This window comes from Carassius gibelio, chromosome A21 (genome assembly GCF_023724105.1).
Source record: "Carassius gibelio isolate Cgi1373 ecotype wild population from Czech Republic chromosome A21, carGib1.2-hapl.c, whole genome shotgun sequence".
Classification (NCBI taxonomy): domain Eukaryota; kingdom Metazoa; phylum Chordata; class Actinopteri; order Cypriniformes; family Cyprinidae; genus Carassius; species Carassius gibelio.
In genome coordinates, this window is record NC_068391.1 from 14,028,749 (window position 1) to 14,049,311 (window position 20,563).

Consider the following 20,563-nt stretch of genomic DNA (forward strand, 5'->3'; position numbering starts at 1 on the left):
GGCTTAGTAGCTTTACTATATGTTTTTAAAAAAGAGATTTCCGCTTCCTGCTGTTGTTTTAAACGTTCAATTGACCAGAAGCTGATCACAAGCCGGCAGCTGAACTGACTGGCCTCAGCAGCAAGTTGAAGTGAAGTCTCCTATGAATCCACCGCTGAGCGGAGGCGGGAACATTAGGAGGCGCGTGCCATGAAAGTGTCCATATCTGACCAGACTTCACGCTTGAGCGCGTGTCTAAACTGACCGAGACCGACAGCACAGCACCCGAGACTAGAGCATGTCGGAGCGAGGAGGGCTTCAGCAGCGAGCGGGAGCTCCGTCTCCCCACTTGCAGCCTCTCAGGACGGTCACGGTTTCTTCGAGTCGCCCGGTTCAGATGAACCTGTTCGCGACATGGGAGATTGACAGCTCCTCTCCCAGCTGTGTGCCCAGGTACGCCGCTTCTTTCCTTTCTAGTAGACATGCGCTTTTTTTCTTTTTCTTTTTTACAGTCGCCAGTAGAGTTACTTTGTACCAGAGTAAATCGTTAATCCAGATCACGCTGCACTGGAAATCACATGAAACACTGGCTTCTTACTTTAGACCAGGGTGTTTTTTTAACCTTTACACACCCATATTCTGTGCCAAACAGTTTGAACATTTGTACGTTTCTGTTACTTGTACATGTTTTCTTTTACGAAATTATGATTAACTAATTCATCATTGTCAAGTTCAAATGCATACTAATATTTAGTATCATAATAACAGGCTTTATTTAATTAGTCACTCACTAGTACTCCCACATTAGCTACTAGCCTACTTATTACTTTTCCCTTGCACTAATATGTAATCATTTGTATTAAAATTATATATATTAGTTCTGTAACACTTGTTTATATTTTACTGACACTTTGGAACATATGCAAATGTGTGTGTGTGTATGTGTGAATGAGTACAGGTGCAGGTCATATAATTAGAATATCATCAAAAAGTTTATTTCACTAATTCCATTTAAAAAGTGAAACTTGTGTATATAATATTAATTCATTAAACACAGACTGATATATTTCAAATGTTTATTTCTTTTAATTTTGATTATTATAACTGACAAACAACTAAGGAAAATACCAAATTCAGTATCTCAGAAAATTTGAAAATTGTGAAAATGTTCAATATTGCAGACAACTTGTGTAACACTCTAATCAGCTATTTAACTCAAAACACCTGCAAAGGCCTTTAAATGGTCCCTCAGTCTAGTTCTGTAGGCTACACAATCATGGGGAAGACTGCTGGCTTGACAGTTGTCCAAAAGATGATCATTGACTCAAAAGGTCATTGCAAAAGAGGCAGAGCTCTGTGTCCAAGCATATTAATAGAGATGCAAAGGAAAAGATGAGGAAGAAAAAAAGTGTACAAGCAATAGGGATAACCGCACCCTGGAGAGGATTGTGAAACAAAAACCATTCAAAAATGTGGGGGAGATTCACAAAGAGTGGAGCAAGTGCTTCAAGAATCACTACGCACAGATCTATGCAAGACATGGGTTTCAGCTGTCGCATTCCTTGTGTCAAGCCACTCTTGAACAACAGACAGTGTCAGAAGCATGAGTGAGTGGTCCAAAGTTATGATCTCAGAAGAAAGGAAATCAGGGTCCCAGAGTCTGGAGGAAGAGAGGAGAGACACACAATCCACGTTGCTTTAGGTCCAATGTAAAGTTTCCACAGGCAGTGATGGTTTGCGGTGCCATGTCATATGCTGGTGTTGGTCCACTGTGTTTTCTTAGGTCCAAGGTCAACGCAGCCATATACCAGGAAGTTCTAGAGCACTTCAAGCTTCCTGCTTCTGACCAACTTTATGGAGATGCAGATTTCATTTTCCAACATTACTTGGCACCTGCACACAGTGCCAAAGCTACCAAAACTTGGTTTAAGGACCACAGTATCCCTGTTCTTAACTGACCAGCAAACTCACCTGACCTTAACCCCATAGAAAATCTATGGGGTATTGTGAAGTGGAAGATGCGATATGCCAGACCCAAGAATGCAGAAGAACTGAAGGCCACTATCAGAGCAGCCTGGGCTCTCATAACACCTGAGCAGTGCCACAGACTGATCAACTCCATGCCACGCTGCATTGCTGCAGTAATTCAGGCAAAAGGAGCCCCAGCTAAGTATTGAGTGCTGTACATGCTCATACTTTTCATGTTCATACTTTTCAGTTGGCCAAGATTTCTAAAAATTCTTTCTTTCTATTGGTCTTAAGTAATATTCCAATTTTCTGTGATACTGAATTTGGGATTTTCCTTAGTTCTCAGTTATAATCATCAAAATTAAAAGAAATAAACATTTGAAATAAATCAGTCTGTGTGTAATGAATGAATATACTGTAATATACAACTTTCACTTTTTGAATTGTTCTTGACAATTTACACTAAACCAATTTTTTTTGTGCAAAATGTTCTTCATGGTAACTTGCTACAGTAGATAAAAGTACTAAATGGAGCAGTTTTCTAAAAACAACATGTTTTATGCAGAGCCACCGTTAAATCTGAAGAGTTAAAATGGCATCCTAACATTTTTGCGCAGTGAAAACTAGAGCAGGAAGAGACACGTTTTTATTAAAAAAATGTTAAGCAATGTATTTCCTCTGTATAATGCACACAATATTGTGGAAGCATATGCTGTTTACTACTTGTCAATATTTAGCCTCAGTACTTACATGAAGGGACTGTTATATGGAAATATAGAGGAGGGGCTTTAGGATGCTACATCCAGAGAGTGGAAGAGAAAATGGCCATGAAGAAGCAAAGAGCCTGACTGTAAGGGCTGCCAGCAGGGAAGAAAAGCACCATTGAAGTGACAGGCGCTCAGAATAAAGAACATTACTCGTCTCTTTCTTTGACGTTGGCTCCATAATGCATTCAAAAGGGTTTAATTTCTTACTTTGTACTTTACATTCAACCACATGAGTAAGATTATTGCTTAATGTAAACCCAAAACTGATGTTGCAGCACAATGTCTCATTAGACTCTTGCATAAGATCATTGAAAGGTGAGATGTGCATCTGGTTCTCCCCTCCCAATTTCATTACCTATGTGCTCTAGAGTTACACTCTAATGCACAGGGACAGACTTGTAAGTGAATTAGTCCCAGTTCAATAAAGCTCACTTTGAAGACAGCACTGGGTTCAAGCTGCTATTATGTGTTAATGTCTTTTCTTGTTTAGCTTAGCATGAGATGTTGCTTGTAGGTAATGCAACACCATTGTAGCTGAGAAATAAAAGCTGATTGTATGTCAAGATATCTATTTTATCCTATACAAATACATACATTTATCACTTGAGCCCAATTAACAGCAATTATGAAATGTCTTTTCAGGATGTTGTATTTTAAAGATAATTTAGTAATACCCAAATAAAGTAAAGTAATACCTTTACAGATCTTTATTAGAAAGTGTTTAAACCATTTTCCCTGTTCTTGGACTCATTTCTGGTTGTCAAATGAAATTTGTTCTGTTTATGTCTCAGTTGTTGAATCATTTTAAGAAATTTTAAAAAACAATTGAAACTTGAAGAATTTAATGTATGTTTTAGATATATAGCCTACTGTTTACTGGTCGAAACACTGGTGCATGCATAACATAGCCTACATAAATACATTAACAGTGTATAGGCAATTATCTGGCTAAAATAATTTTTAAATGATTATTTAAAATGTCAGATTGTGTCCATCAAATGGGGTGGAAAAATGTGTCAGACCATACATTACTGTGTCTTAAGAAAATATCTATTGTGTAGAATTTAGGGCCATCAAGATTAACGCAATCTCATTTTAAGGCGGTTAAATGAAAATGGCGCGTTAATGCAGGTTCTATTTGACCCTATGAATCACCCGTAGTTCAAGCCAAGGTTTTCAGATAATATTATTTGTAACTGTCCAGTTTTATCACAAAATTAGAACGAAAAAATCTCGCTCCTAAAATGTGGCGTGCCATATGCCTGACTCATTTCAAGCTATCGCGCTGGTCGTGAGTCATCTAATTTACATTACTATAAGTTACAGCATGCAATAAACATGAATGCGAACACCAGAAGGTGTTGAAATATATGGTTGATTGTAATAGTTTGAGCTCTGTTGTTGATGTTATACTAATGTAACAAATGAGAGGATTCATTACTGCCTTATTTGTTGGCACACCTGTAATGTAGAGCAGAGCACAGACATTCTCTGATCAGAGCGAGAGACCGAATTGTCACGAAATAAGTGTGTTTTTGGTTGCCAGGGCAAGACAACCCTGCACAGATTACCAAAGAAAAAACAGCATTAAGGGACCAGTGGATGGAGTTTATTTTTACAGAGCATCAACGGAGTTGTGCAAGTGTTTTTGTTTGTTCATTTCGAAGATGCTTGTTTAACAAACAAGCCCCAGTTTGACGCCGGATTTGCACATCGTTTATTTCTTAAGGATAATGCAGTCCCAACGAAAAAGGGTCACGATCGTGTGTTGGAACCGCAGGCGGTGAGTAAAACTGCTTCAAATATCTCTGTGTTGTTAACTTAGCTATCGGCGCGTAAGCACATCAAGTAAACAACATGCGATGTTGTAATCAAACTGCAATTTCCACATGTACAGCTTAAAAAAAAAAAAAAAAAGACGACATAAAGTGGAAATTTTCCAAAACCGCTAAGCAAATATATACAGTTTCAGTACATACCACATAGAGACGTCGTCGCTGATGCTGCACTTGTTAAAATTCAGCCTCTGGATCTGATTCTGGATCATAAATATATGCTGAATCTGACTGTTAGCGATGGTTTGTTTTGGATGTTTTTTTCCTCACGGTAATGTCACAGCTTCCAAACGCTCTCAACGCAAAAGCTTACTCGTGCTCGTGATTCTTTAGCTCCACCCACACGTCACGCCTCCAGGCGCTCGTGTTTTTCCGGGAACAATCGGTACAGACCATCTTTCTCTTATTAATATAATAAAACTAAAGACTTTTTGGAGTTATGAAGGATGCAGTACTACTCTATAGGTACTCAAGATTAACAGGATATTGAGTGAAAACGAGCATTTCACCCCCCCTCCCCCTTTAATGAAAAAACTTATGACAGTGTTCCTGTCGTTGTATATATCTTCAACCTGTCACAGAAACTGAATGAGCCCAGCGCTAGAGTGCTGTGTCACTCTGAGATTTCTCCCCCTAATCTAATATCACCAATGCAGTGTTCTTGATTTCAGGCCAAACACATCTCAGCACACCTTCTGGAGATGTATCAGAGGACAACCCAGATTTTGGGACATTGCATTCTTTGTCTGTTACCAGTTTACATCAAATGTCCTATCTTTATGTGCAGTGGTGAGATTCATTTAGAAATGGTTTTCATTTCTAGCTATCCTTAGATTTCTAGCTTGATGTTGAAGCTATAGTCATGTTTGTTTTCTGTACATATAGCCTATTCTATAGTTTATTTAATGACTGTTCATGATGTCAAGCTCCAAAAAAAATAAAAATTCACAAAGTTAGACGGACAGAGGCACTAATAGAAAAGAACTGTGTAAATTATTATTACTTTGTGTTCCACTGCAAAAATTAATATAAATTGCATATTGGTTTGGCACAACATGAGGGCCATTAAATCTCAATCCCTTTGAAATATATGAGGCACATTTCAATTTGTAATTGTGCCTGACAGTGACATATATTAAAAGCCATCATGACTGTTCTCAATCACAGTACAAAAAAGATGCAGTGGTTGTGTGGAATTTAGGTGAAATGTCAGCCAAAATGTCAACTCTGTAAGGTAAACTTGATAAGCTGGCTCGGGGACAGATTATTCATTCAGCTGCCATAGCAACTTGTCCTCCGAGCAACTTGAGCATCTCTCTCTTGTTTTCTTTTGCAGACTTCTCAGTCTAACTCTTAAAAAATTAGCGATTTTGAAGGAGCTGGACCGAGATCTCACATCGGTGGTCATTGCAGTTAAACTTCAGGTGATATAGTGAATAGTTTTACTGGTTTACATCCCTCAAATATAAATCTTGTGCTTAATCTGTGTTTAGTTGACTAATGAGTCTAAATGTCTCCTTAGGGCTCAAAACGCATTTTGCGGTCAAATGAAATCATGCTGTCTTCTGCTGGCCTTACCGAGACTGATCTTCAGCTGACCTTCTCTCTTCAGGTTAGCTGTGTTTGACAGCGTTTTGGATGAGATTAGTACTAAATTGACATTTGCAGAGATAATGTTACAGTATTATGGTTTTATGATGAAACCTATTGGAAGTCCCTAAGTGACTCTTCCCCTTTGTTATAATAAATTCGATCCGGTTACTGTTACATTCTACAGTATTTTATTCCTTCCGTTTTGTCTTCAGTACCCACACTTTTTGAAGAGAGATGCCAACAAGCTTCAGATTATGCTCCAGAGACGCAAGAGGTACAAGAATCGCACTATATTGGGCTACAAGACCCTCGCGCTAGGGATGATAAATATGGCTGAGGTGAGGAACTGCAAAACCCTACAAATCCGGTTTGTGTGATTCTAGACCGCTTGTGTAACATTAAATAATAACCCACGTTTTAGCACATGTTTGAAAATGTTTTTAAAAATGTCATACATGAAAGGCTGTTGTAGGAGGGGGAATAGAACAACTTTCTATGCATCTGAAAGTTTTTTTTTTTTTATCACTTTAATGGAGTTAATGGTTCTAATCCCCTTGTCTTTCAATTTACTTGATGGCTTCAGTTCTCCTTGTCTGTAGGTGATGCAGCACCCTACAGAAGGTGCTCAGGTGTTGAGCTTGCACACGACCGTGAAGGACACATCAGTGCCTGTTGCAGAGATCAGGGTCTATTCTCTCTCCAGTCAACCCATCGACCCAGTGGGACCAAAGGCCAAGCTATCCGGTGAGACTTGCACCCTTTGATATATATTTCAATTTAAACCAGCTAATGAGAATTCCAAAAATAGGTCAAGGCTGCTTTTTTATATTTTTGAGAACACTTTTAGTAAGTCCTTTAGCAAGGCCTGCTCTGGTTGAATTCCTTCCTGTTTTCTTCCTTTCTTCTTCAGATCGTTCACCAGACATCGATAATTATTCTGAGGAGGAAGAAGAAAGCTATTCGTCAGAGCAGGACTGCAGTGATGACCCTCTGCAGGGGCAGGTAAATCCTGTGAGATTGAAGTGATTGATTTTGATATTCAGCCATGTTGCCTATTTCCGGTTTAGTGAATTAGAACAGTGCACAGAGACTGAAATGAATCAGTCAGATGACTGAGGAAATGCACTACATGGGTTTTATAAAGCAAAAAATTATCAGAAAAGAAGTGTAAGAACTGTGGCATGAAAAGACCCTCTGGCAAAGAGAGGAAAGAAATTTAAAGAAATAAAGAGAGCCAAAATGAGTGATTTAATAAATTAGTTCATTCAGAAACAAACATTGTCGTTGTTTACTCATCATCATGCAGTTTCTTCCTCGGACCACAAAAACGAGGTGTTTTGTAAACTCCATATAACGTTAAAGATGTAGATTCATTTGTTTTTTTGCATAATAACGGATTTAATTAAATGTAGCATTACATCACTTGCCAGTGCATCGTCTGCAGTGAATGGCCTGTTGTCAAAATGAGTTCAAACTGCTGATTAAAACAACATAACCCACTTGTAATCGAATCCATGAATCCAGTTCATCATCTTGCGAAGCAATAATTAAAGCATTTTAACTTCAAACCATTGTTTCTGGTTCCGTACACCATAATAACACTTTCTCCAGAGAAGAAGTCCATCCCCTTTTGTCCTTTCACATCAAGATCCACCATCATATTTGTTTAGAACCGTTTTCTCATGTAAACAGTGCTTGATCTTTACTATTTCTCTCCTGAATCAGACCACGCAACTTTTTCACTGGATAAACCAATTTTATGGAAACAGGACTTGTATTTTAGCCAAAAGAAACAGTTTGATATAAAAAAAAAAAAAGCTTTTTGCTTCACAAGATGTTAATACGGTGTGGATTTCTTGTGAATTATAGTGATGTTTTATAAGCTTTTTGAACTCCTGATGTTAAATTTCTCCAAATCTGTTCAGAGAAATAACTCATCTGCATCTCAGATACCCTGAGGTAAATTTTAACCAAATAATTTTTTTTTGTGTGAACCATTCTTTTAAAAATCATATTGCCACAGACTTTTAATATAGTGCACAACTCGTTTGGATCACCCTGGCACTTGAGAGACATACAGTAGTCACTGTGAACTGTTATTTTATTCAAGTAAGGTTTTTGATCTTTAAATCATGGCTTGTCATTTTTGTGCAGTACCTCTATGATGACGAGGATGAACTGAGGAAAAAGAAACCTCGCCGTAAACTCCCCTCCACAGCCTCCATCACCAGAGCTAACGTAGGTGACGTAAGTGATCGGTCCAGGATTAGAACAAAAACCTCACAGATCAATAGCAGCTTTCTCTGTGCCTCCATGTTGACTCAGGCTTTGTCAAGAAGCTAACCAACTGCATTTTTCCTCCTTGGGGCCACTGATGTTCTTTAGATGTAGAAGCAGTAGCTATGGGAGCTGCTGCAATTTTTGCAGTCATATAGAAACTCTTCCTCCTCTCAGATGCCTTCACAAATCTGCTTTGTTTTCCTGTGTGCCCTGTCTTCTAGCTGACAAGCCTCTAGTCCCTTCGCCAGCGCTCTGTGGATGTTGTGACAGCGTTTTTTTTCGCTCTCTGCTTGGTGCTATTTTTGTCCCCTGCTTTTGCTCAGCCAGATACGCTGTTAATTTGCGCCTGTTTGCTATTGTTGCTTATGACTCCCCCGTTTTCGGTCTAACAAGGTGTTTGTGTTTTAAATCCAGCAACCTAACATCAAAAAGAAGCTTATGGCATTGGTGAAATGGTTTAAAGTGTCGGATGAGGTAATTGCATCCTGCCTACAAATGTACCCGCTCTTTAGTGTAATGCACCAGCAGAGGTCTTTTCCCTTCCACTCTCAATTAAGTTTTGCATTTGGTAACTTTGGACATTAGGTATCTTAATACGAATAAACATCTGATCATCAAATAAGATGAATCATTTTTAATTAATAGCCAATAACCAATACATGGCTGATATTAAAATTCAAAACTATTTTTATTTAATCATTAAAAAAAAAAAAATTGCATTAAGTGAGTGCCAGATTATGAGAAGGTAATCTAAATATAAAATAGGGTAAATGAACAAATATAATAAACTTCCTGTGTCAGTGTATTGAAGCTAAATTCTCTAAACTGGTCAATACATAATATTGTACAATTGTACTTTTCATCTCTATTAGTAATTGATGGGTAATATTTTGCAGGTGGGGTTTGGTTTGGATCATGTGTCCCAAGAGCAGATCCGGGATGTGGAAGAGGACCTGGATGAGCTCTATGACAGTCTTGAGATGTACAACCCCAGTGACAGCGGCCCAGACATGGACGAAACGGACAGTATTATCAGCAACCCCAAACCCAAACTCCGGTACTGCATTATAATATTTATTCTAATGGCACCCACTTTCAGATATCGATTTAGTCATTTTGCTCTGCATTACACAGATGTGATTAAATAATGGAGGAGGCAGCCAGTAAATGTGGTGTTGTTTGCTGTTTCGTAAGATTCTGGAATATATTGTATATGATAGGAAACATGTACAAGCAGCATATTTCTCTATACTGACATAATAACTGACTGAGCTTTTTTAGTCATACACTGAGTGGGCATACTGCCTACACCTCAGTTTTCTTATTCTGACCCTGGCTTTGTGTGTGTGTTTTAGGCCGTTTTTTGAAGGCATGTCACAGTCCAGCTCTCTGACAGAGTTTGGGAGCTTGAATAGCAGGTGCAGCCACGGAAAAGACAAACGGAGTCCTGTGAGTGTCATTCAGAGAGAGACCTTATTTCAACACTGCAATTTAGCTCTACTGTGCTTCGCCTTATGGCTGCTGCCCTTAAAGGGATAGTTCTTCCAAAAATGAAAATTGCCCCATGATATACTCAACCTCAGGCCATCCAATGTGTATATGACTTTCTTCTTTCAGACGAATGCAATCAGAGTTATGTTAAAAAATGGCCTGGCTCTTCCAAACTTAATAATGGCAGTGAATGGTGGTCGAGATTAAGCAAAATAAAGTGCATCCATCCATCATAAAAAAAAGCACTCCAAACAGCTTTGTGGCTTCATTTCAGAAGGCGTTTATAAACCCCCGGAGCCGTGTCAAGTACTTTTTAAAGATGGATGGATGCTCTTTATTTTGCCATTATAAAGTTTGGAAGAGCCAGGACATTTTTTAACATAACTCTGATTGTATTCCTCTGAAAGTCCTATACACCTGGGATGGCTTGAGGGTGAGTAAATAATTTTTAGGTGAGCTGTCCTTTTAAGGCCACTGTTTGTCTCATTACTTTTAAATGCTCTCTCTTTCCCCATCCATTCCTTCTTCTGAAGAGGGGTGAGCAGACTGTATCTAGTAAAATCCAGCGTTCACCCAGTGCACACGTGGACGAAGCTTTCTCAGAGATGGACACATTGGTAAGACTTTATCTGCCCCTTTCTTAGATTCTTTTTAGGGCAGTTGTAAAACTGGTAAAATCGTATCCTCTATGAGACCATGAACTAGTATTTATTGAGAGGTTAATGCTATAGGAACTCAATGAAGTGGAGGTGATCGCCGACGGGACCCCTAGCATCACTTTATCAGTGGCAGAGACGCCCCGGACCCCTCAGAGGAGCAACAGCACTAACATGCCGTCTCCCAGGTTGGTGTTTCACTTAAAACCTGTATTTAAAGACGAAAACTTGTCATTTACTTACCTTCAACTTATTTCAAACCTGTATACATTCACAAACACAAAGCAAGTTAGTTTCAAGATGGACGATAACCAAACAATTTTGTTTCTTTTTCCCCTTCATTGTATTTTTGTCCATATAATGGAACCGAAATTGTTTGTTTTTAAAATGTTTACCGCAGACCATTCTAATTTATAATAAATTACCTTATCTTGTGGTTTTATTCCATCAAGTACCAAAGAAAAAAGAAAAAAAGGGCAACGCACTGTATAAACAATTATTTACCTAAATTTCTTGTAAAATTAACAATATTGTTATATACAGTTCCGGCATGATTTAAAATGATTAATTTCATTATATTTTTCTCATACGGCCCTCTTAATCTAGTCTATCCACAAACTATGTATGCAGTCCCTTTTCATTTACTGAGATCTACTACAGTGCATGAAATTATACTCTTAAATGGAATTGTTGCTTGCTTTTCATAGACTCATGCACATATAGAGATGAAATGTTAAATGAAATGTGTTACAAATAAATAAAAGCAGCTGTGCATTTCTCCCCAGACTGGATGGCAGTTATACCCCCAAACAGAGGCGAGGGACCCTTATGAAAGAGAGACAGCTGTCCAAACCACTCAGTGAACGCACCAACAGCTCAGACAGTGAGAGATCACCCGAGCTCAGCCTCACCCCTCAGGTAACCACCTCCATAAACACACAGAGCTAGCACTTAACCAAGAAAAGCTGCCTTACTGCTCTTAAGTTTATCTTACTAAAGCTCAGCAGAATCGATAAACCCCCAAGGGCTATTTGCTCAGGATATTGTGCGTGCGCCATTGTGTGTGTGTGTGTGTGTGTGAGAGGGCAGAGCAGGGAATATGGTGATTCATTTGGGCTGTTTGTGAGGATAAGCGGGCGGGAGGAGTGGGTGTGTTGCTAGAGGAGAGAGAGTAGGCGATAATTCTCCTTATGTAACTCTGTACTAGGTCTGGCATGATTAAACACCTGGCTCTAATGGCGGTCCACTTTTGTGCAGGGGTGTCAAAACTCAAGGTTCATTGTGATGAACTGCCGTTTTTAAACTGCCCTGCCGTTCATTAAAATTCTCATACATTTCACTAATATATTTTTGTTGCTCGCAAACTCTGCTACTCTTTATCAAATGTTTTCGAGAAACCGCGCAGTTCCTGAGACTGAAATAGCCGCTTCTGAGTCATCCAGAATACGAGAGCCCTTAAAGGTGAAGCACTTTCCCTTATCCCAGTTTAATGTGCAGAGACGACTGTAAGCGTGCTATTCATTAATTGGATAACTGAAGAGTGGAGGTCCAACATGTCAACATCTAAATTCAGCCAATGCCATGAGCTTAGGGTTGGACTGTCTATTTGACCAAACAAAGACATGGAAGAAGGCTTTTGGAAGTGTTTTCGTTTGGACACAATTATTTGTGCAATTTTGCTTGCCGCTTCTAGTTGTGTAGAAATGATCAGTTAAAAAGGGTCACAGTATTTAAACTTAGAAAGGAAACTGGAACTATAGTTGAAAAGTTTGTGAAAATAAATGTTTTGGAAAGAAATCTCTTATGCTGACCTAAGCTACATTTATTTGATCAAAATACAGTTAAAAAAGTAATATTGTGAGTTAATACAACCGAAAATAACCATATATATATATATATATATATATATATATATATATATATATATATATATATATATATATATTTAAAATTGTTATTTATCGCTGTGATGGCGAAGTAGAATATTTAGCATAATTTGTCCAGTCTTCAGTGTTACCTGATCCATCAGAAATCATTCAAATATGATGCTGCTCAAGAGACATGTCTAATTATCTATTTTGAAAATGGTAGTGCTGCTCAATATTTCTATTTCTAGTATTTTTGGATGAATAGAAATACTGATTTACTTATTTAGCTAATTACAGCATTTATTAGAAATCGAAATCTTTTGTAACAATTTAAAAGGTCTTTACTCTCATTTTTGACCCATTGCTGAATAAAACTATAATAAAAAAGAGATAATTTTACTGACCCCATTTCATTAAAACTACTAACATGAGAAAACTGTTTACTGAGGCAAACTCCTAATGATAAATAGCAGCATTTAATTTAATTTTGCTAAAAACAAAACAACACAAAATATGCCTTGCAAGGATGAACAAAATAAATGAATGCATCAATGACTCGTTTGGATTCATGAACTGTTCAGACCCATTAAATACTTTAAAAGCTACATTATTTCAAAAGTAACTGAAGCACTGAAATTATACACTGCAACTTAAATGCTTAAAATGTAGGGTGAACAATTTGATTCAGTCATGCGTTTTTTTTTTGTTTTTTTCATTATTAGATGCCGAGGAAGATCGTGTATGACCAGCTCAACCAGATCCTGCTGTCTGACAGCACACTTCCTGACAGCCTTTTCCTCGTCAATGGCAGCGATTGGCAAGGACACGTAAATACCAGTCCATTTCACTTCCTGTCTGACCACCCTGTACAGAACTTTGCCATTCTTGTGTTCAATTAATAACCGCTTTAACTTGAAGTTGAACATCTGTGTTGTGTCAGTATCTTAGCACATACTTCAGTTTTTATCCATCCTGAAGTAGAGAAATATGATTCTGTGTGTTTCTGTAGTATGTGGCCGAGCTGCTGCAAGCCCAGAAGCTGCCGGTGGTCTGCACCTGCTCCGGATCAGAAATCCAGGCCGTCCTTTCTGCCCTCCTCACACGCATACAGAAATTGTAAGCGTAACAGTGGTGGAATGAATCACTGAGAATAAACCCAAATGTGAAATGACATGGTTTATAGTCATGACTGGCTGTCAGAACTGATATTGTTGAACCTGATTCTGCATGGCTGATCAGAGATTGTAGTATGGAAGTCTACCACTACTTGTGTCTGCATCTTTTCATTGTCCCTCCTTTATTCTCACAGCTGCAACTGTAACTCAGTCATGCCCAAACCAGTGAAGGTGGTGGCGGTTGGAGGTCAGAGCTACTTAGGAGCCGTCTTGAGATTCTATGTCTCTCAGCTTGCCAACAAGATGTCTGACTGGCTCAGTCATATGAAGTTCCTTGTGGTGCCTACAGGTGTGGATAAATAACCTTTAAAAACAATTATATTGCACACAACAATGACAAAAGCTTTCCAAAAATCAAGCAGGCTGTATCATGTGAGTGTCTCCACAGGCTCTCACCCTGTGGCCAAACACCTGGGTTCTCTGGACAATCGCTACAGTTCTTCCTTCCTGGACGGCTCATGGCGAGAGTTTTTCAGCCGCCCAGAGCCGCCTCAGACTGGTAAACGATTGCATCTACAGTTCTTTATTTTTCATGTCATTCTCTTTCCTGTGCCTGTTGAGATGCATTTTATAAGCAGTCCAACTAGGATTTGTTCTTGTATCTCTTCAGCTTCCTCTGCTGAATTTGTGGATGTAGCTGGGCGAATTCTACAATACATCAACGGAGCTACGGTTACTCATCAGTTACCCATCGCTGAGGCCATGCTGACCTGCAAACACAAGACGTGATTGACATGATTTCTTTCCCCCCATCATTTCATATATTTGTGATTTATATTTTATTTATTTTTTTCGATTTTCTATTGTACTCTTCTAGGCAAGATGATGATTCCTACCAAAATTTTGTTCCATTTGTGGGCGTGAGTGCATTTTATTACACTACTGTTCACAAGTCTTTAGTCGGTAAGCTTTGTGAAAGCCATTTATCTAATCTGTTGATCAATTTAATGACTAAAAACAATACACACTGAGGCCAAACTTTATACAGTAATGTATATTGCAACATAATCCACAAAAGCATTTTAATTTCCAATGATGGATAGATTGATGTCATTTTTTTGTTTGTTTTTGCAACAGTTGGTTAAGGTGGGATTGGTAGAACCCAGCCAAGGATCCTCAGGTATGTCAAGGTTTTATTTACTTTTAGTTTTGTTTTTAGTGAGGCTAATTATTAGACCACCTCTGAAAGACTGAAAAGTCCACTTTAAAAAAAGTTTCATTTGAATATTTGACTCTTTGTAGGAGGAGATTGTGAGGAGGGTTTGTCTTTGAGTTTGGCAGTTCCATCGACTTCTCCACCTGCTCATGGATCTCTCACTGGGATGATGAAAGAATCTGCAACGCCTCCTCCATCACCATCGCTAAGCGGACTGGCTGCTCTAGGGTTTGTGTACATCATTGTACAGAAATCTGCATGGCTCTGCTGTTTCTCACGTTGCTTTAGCTTACAGCTGCAATCGCTTTAAAAATGCTGGCCTGGTAAAAACTAAATCTGGTCAAACTGATTCTGTTATCTAGGAGCCCCAGCATGTCTCATGGTATGGATGCCATTGGGCTTCAGGTGGATTACTGGGTGTCTTCAGGGGCTGAGAAGCGCAAAGATGGAGAGCGGAGAGACATGGGTAATAAGAACACTTTGAAGTGTGCGTTCAGATCCTTGCAGGTTAGCAGACTGCCCGGCTCATTTGAGCTCCAGACTGGCTCTAACACCATGTCCATGACTGTGGTGACCAAGGAGAAAAACAAGAAAGGTGAGGTGGACCACTAGATTTACACATTTGTCTAAAGATCACCTTTTTATTTTTTTGGACTAACCATGTTTTCTAGCCCCTTAATTTAATTTGACATTTTCTTTCTTGCCCTCTGCTTTTTTATTTTATTTGTAGCTCTCTGCTACAAAAACTGCAGTTTTTGCTACTTTTTTTGTGCTCCATATTCATGTCCTTCACCAACTATATTTACTCATGTTGCCTGTCTTCAGTCCCGAACCTCTTCCTTGGGAAGAAGCCTAGAGAGAGAGACGCCGAGTCAAAGAGTCAGGTCATTGAAGGCATCACCAGACTCATATGCTCTGCCAAGAATCAACAAACCAGTCTAAGAGGTACAACAGATTTTCTCTATTTTATGTGATGCAAAGGAATTGAGCCAAGCTTACCAAGACATCCACTGTTTAAAAGGTTTACACATAATGCAGATAATGTGAAGAAATGATTCCTAGTGTCGAGTGATGATAACCAGATATTTCAAATTTGTGGGGTCAAAGTTAAGATTAAGAATTGACCACTAAACTAAACGTCTTTGGTGTTTATGGGCCTGAAAGGTCTGAGACCACTAGAAAAATGTTTCGTTTCCATTTTCCCAACTGAAAGCCATGTCACACATTTGCTTAACTATTGACCTAGAAATACTTCAGAATCACATTTGACTCACGAGATCAACATGTTTCAGTGTCTGTAGATGGAATGGAGTGGAACGATGTGAAGTTCTTCCAGCTGGCATCTCAGTGGCCCACTCATGTGAAGCACTTCCCTGTGGGGCTGTTTGGCTACAACAAACCATCCTCCTAGTGCCCTCTGGAGGAAAAAAAACATGGTAAAGTTTCCCGACCCTGCTTGCTACGGCCTTCAGACTGAATAGATGGCCAGATGTTGTTCTTGAGGTGGTCATGCTTACAGTACGTGAAAGATACTTGAGCCAAACTTGGAGATGTTGAATTTCTCATCTGTGATTGGTGGCATTATCTGACCTTGTTTTGGCCTTTAGAGTGCCAGAGCAGACCAAGACTTGAGGATAGATCATGAGTGGGTTGACAATATTATGAACCTTTTCTACAAGTGTTTTGTCTGCTGTGCGATTCATTTTGCAATAATATCCCAATACTGTATTGAGTTTATATTCAAATGTTACTTGATATAAGTGATGTAACGCCCTCAGAATGTTTACTTTTTGCTGTACAACTTTAAAGTTATAAGTATTACTTCACCCGACTGAATCGGACATCCAAAGATTCTCAAAGAAATTTTGTTTATATATATATATATATATATATATATAATATATATATATATATAACCTTTAAGATACTTTATTAAAGAATACTTTTGTCTATGTATGAAATATTCTACTGTCCACTTGTATAGAAATATATATTTGCTGAAGTGATTTTCTCTCTATGTAATAAAAGCATGTACTGTATGTATATATGCTTACATCAGGGTTTGTCTAAGCTGCTATGGACACCTAATCCATTCCACTGCGGTTATGAGATCTCTTTGTAGCTATTAATTTATTAATCTGCCATTACTAAAGGTAATCACGGGTCTCTACCTTCCTGATGCCTTCCATAACAACGATTATCTGAGATGACTAATAAGGATGACATTATGGTTTTTATAATAACTAAGAAACCGAAGACAATGTCTGGAAATTGTGGTACTATTAATGCCTTTCTAAATCTGTTGTACTAAACCTAGTTAGTTTGCATGATGCAGTATATTGATCAGTAGGATTGCAGTAAATGTGGTTATTTTGATAACACACTACATGTGAAGAGTCTGTACTGTATATTTTGGTCTAAAATGCTCTAGTGTGATATTTTGGCATTTTATAATAAATGTAAATTAAGTAATACATCTATTGTAATTGCAATCTCTGTTTTAATTGACTTTTTATTTGTTAAAATGTCCGAATGCTGAAAAAGTGTACACACATTGCATTGTCTGTCAGAAATGGCCTCAGCTGAAGTCCATTTAGCACAGTGGCTTTCAAACTCAGGTCTGCAAAAGGGTAGAAAGGGGTCTACAGAAAATCCATAAAAATATTTTGTTAAAATATTTGTTTCCCAGTTAATATTGAGCACTAATGTTTTTTTTCGCAATATACAGGTGCTTCTCAGTGAATTAGAATGTCATGAAAAAGTTAATTTATTTCAGTAATTCAACTCAAATTGTGAAACTTGTGTATTAAATTCATTGCAGACAGACTGAAGTAGTTTAAGTCTTTGTTTCTTTTCATTGTGATGATGTAGGCTCACATTTAACAAAAAAACACCAATTCACTATCTCAACAAATTAGAATACTTCATATAACCAATAAAAAAAATATGTATTTTTTTTGTGAATCGTTGGCCTTCTGGAAAGTATGTTCATTTACTGTACATGTACTCAATACATGGACAGTTATGTATAATTTTATAATGTATAATTTAAAGTGATGTATTAAGAATCATAATATTTCTTGAGCAACAAATCAGCAAATTGGAATGATTTTCATTTCAATATTTCAATGATTTGATATTTACAGGAATAAATTACATTTTAGAAGTAGAAAACAGTTACTTCCCAATGGGATCATCACATTTGTGGTTCTGTGCCATAAAGCTCCGATTCAGCAGATGCTTACTTATTGAACACTACAGGCACTATTCACTGTTTGGAGGGACAGTGAAAAAGAGAGAGAGAGAGAGGGAAGGAGGGTGAGCTATAAAGGGAGAGAGAACGTGAACTACACCCTTTTATGCCCAATAACCCATTTATGCCTGTCCAGTCAGTGCCTGTGAGGTTTGAAGGGGGAAACACACTGACCTGTATGGAGGAAAGTGCACACCGATCCTCTGTGATGGCCTGTACAGAATGGAGACACCTCTGGCTGGCCTGCTTTTCTTCAATATGGTGCGTTGTTTTCATTGTTAATATTAGGCTGTTAAATATGATGGAAAAAAGTGACCTGGGCAGAAGAAAATTTTAAAAAACAGTACAGAACTTCTGCTTTATCATTTTCAGAAACTGATTTTAGTTTTTGCACATTTTTAAAATCAGGGATAGCATACTGTAACACACTATACCAACGTTGTTCATTTTACACAACCTTTAGAAATCAGTCCATTTGATGTGAAATGTTTAAATGAAGTATCATAAAACCGGTGTGCAACAAATGTCACAATGATCATCTTAGCTTTTTGTAATGGGTGTTTTAAATGTAATGTTACAGTAATAGAAATATTTGTAATTTGGGTCAGTTTTTTTTTTTTTTTTTTTGAAGAAATTAACTCCATTGTTTTCTCTGTTGGTGTACTTGTCCTTGCCAAGGCTGTCAGCTGTAATTAAGACCTCAGAGTCACTGTGCTTTCCCACACACACACACACAAACCTGAGGTTGGCAGGGTAGTGGGATCATCATTACAGTAATGAGACAGCCATTGAGATGGAGGGAGAGGGCTTGAGATCTACACAATAGACCTGTGTAATAAATGGGCCTGCAAGTGAGGTATCATTGCCAATTGTTGATCCTGCTTGAGTGTTTCCCTCCACTTCATCCAGTTACAGTCTGGATGACTGTAAGAGAGTCTGGTCTCGAGGTTGATCGAGGACATTCTGTCACGTTGCCCTGTCTGTTCTATACCATGATGCCCTTGTTCAGACTTAGCATCATCTGAACTCTAACCCCAACTCCCACATACAGGTATTGGTCTATTGATCGGTCTATCAATCTATCTTAACTGATAACAACACAGGGGAACAATACTGAATGAGTCACTTTCAGAGTTTTTTTTTTTCCTCACCTGATGAACAATTAAAATACTGACAGCCATTCAAAATCCAGCCAACTTTAAAGCATTGAACTTAAGGATACAGTCCTGCAAAAAATGAAAATTCTGTCCTTTCGAACTCAACACAATGTTGTGTTGATTCAGACTTTCTTTTTTTCTGCAGAACACAAACAGGCTTTCTGCTGGTTTTATTAAGTTACATTTAATACTTTTTTAAGGTAAAGAATATTTGAGAAATGAATTGAAAGAAACAAAACATGTTTTCAAAGTAAATGTCTAGGGAGAAGCACACACTGAGTTGTATTAGCAACACATGTAACTTCCAACTAATCTCCATAACTTTTTAATTCCCCACACACACACAATGCATAAAAATACAATTCCTCTGCTCCCAACCAATAGAACATTAAAATTGGGTATTTCCATGTTTTCTACAAACCAAAACAGCAATCGAAGGGTAATGACGTCACTGGCGGGCGACACAATGGACACGGTCTGTACTAGTTAAAATTGCTTATTTATCTTGATTTAAACATTCTTCTAAACATTTGAGATGATAAGACATTTTAAATCATAAAATCTTGCATATTGTGCCTTTAATGATTAAAACAAATATCTATCAGGCTCAGAAAAATCTTGATAGAAATTTGTAAAAAAATAAACTATTTTTTTTAAACTATTTGTTACATTTTTCAAAACACGTTTTTTTATATGCAATATAATATACTTTTCCCATTCTGATTTAAGACCTTTTTAAGATCTTTCATTGTATTTGTAATCCATATAATGCGAGTCAATTAACCCTTTTTCCAAAGTAAGCGATGAGCGCCGCCATGATGGATTCTAACCTCCGTTAGAATGGGGTAAATGAAGAGACCGGCTGAATTAGTTAAACAAACTTTTTAAATATAGCTACATATAAAAAATTTGCACAGGGTTAACACCAGAGACTGGAAATGTAAAGCATCTTTCCATTGAGGCAGAGGTGACTTCTGCATTCAGGAAAAGGTGGATAGGAACCAAAACGTCTTTGCTCCCTGCACAAATATAAAGTCATACAGATTTAGAACGACACATGGGTGAGTAAAAGACTGACACTTTATTTTTTATTTATGTTTAACTATCACTTCAACATACTGTACCTTAAAACCCATTGGTCTGGATGCTAATAGAGTTATTATTATTATATCGTTCTTGGTGTTAACTTGATGTGAACAGTCAGGGTAGACCGGTAGACGTGGCTAACGCTGGAGTCTATTGCTGTTTGTACAGCAACCCACCTGAGACAGGAGACCCAGGCATAGGAGACCTCAGCTTCACTGTTTTGGGTATCATATATTATATACTGTATCATATTAAGACATACTAATAGTTCTTTCACAGCCAACTAAGCAAAATCACAC

General features: G+C 38.0%; 1 protein-coding gene across 3 annotated transcripts; it reads left to right on the forward strand.

The window, feature by feature from the left end:
* LOC127942334 (phosphofurin acidic cluster sorting protein 1) lies at positions 1-17,260 on the forward strand. Of its 3 annotated transcripts, none has more exons than XM_052538001.1 (24): positions 2-432; positions 5,886-5,973; positions 6,072-6,161; positions 6,355-6,480; positions 6,742-6,886; positions 7,053-7,144; positions 8,297-8,389; positions 8,837-8,896; positions 9,319-9,479; positions 9,778-9,871; positions 10,447-10,530; positions 10,645-10,757; positions 11,355-11,487; positions 13,160-13,264; positions 13,447-13,553; positions 13,747-13,901; positions 14,001-14,111; positions 14,223-14,337; positions 14,430-14,472; positions 14,690-14,732; positions 14,855-14,996; positions 15,131-15,363; positions 15,594-15,713; positions 16,061-17,260. In XM_052538001.1, exons 1-24 carry the CDS (start codon positions 278-280, stop codon positions 16,177-16,179), a joined length of 2,727 nt encoding a protein of 908 aa, XP_052393961.1. In that variant the 5' UTR covers positions 2-277; the 3' UTR covers positions 16,180-17,260. The 3 variants fall into 3 exon arrangements, with proteins under 3 accessions (XP_052393963.1, XP_052393961.1, XP_052393962.1); XM_052538002.1 differs by having other exon boundaries at positions 8,297-8,380; XM_052538003.1 differs by lacking the exon at positions 8,837-8,896 and having other exon boundaries at positions 1-432; positions 8,297-8,380.
* Positions 17,261-20,563: the final 3,303 nt, after the last annotated feature.

What these genes read in the sequence shown, in the direction of transcription:
- LOC127942334 (XM_052538001.1), top strand. Translation starts at nt 278, where the DNA reads ATGTCGGAGCGAGGAGGGCTTCAGCAGCGAGCGGGAGCTCCGTCTCCC. An exon ending in CCAGAGCTAACGTAGGTGAC is followed by an intron (nt 8,390 to 8,836) that starts GTAAGTGATCGG and finishes TTTTAAATCCAG; the next exon opens with CAACCTAACATCAAAAAGAA. An exon ending in ACTAACATGCCGTCTCCCAG is followed by an intron (nt 10,758 to 11,354) that starts GTTGGTGTTTCA and finishes ATTTCTCCCCAG; the next exon opens with ACTGGATGGCAGTTATACCC.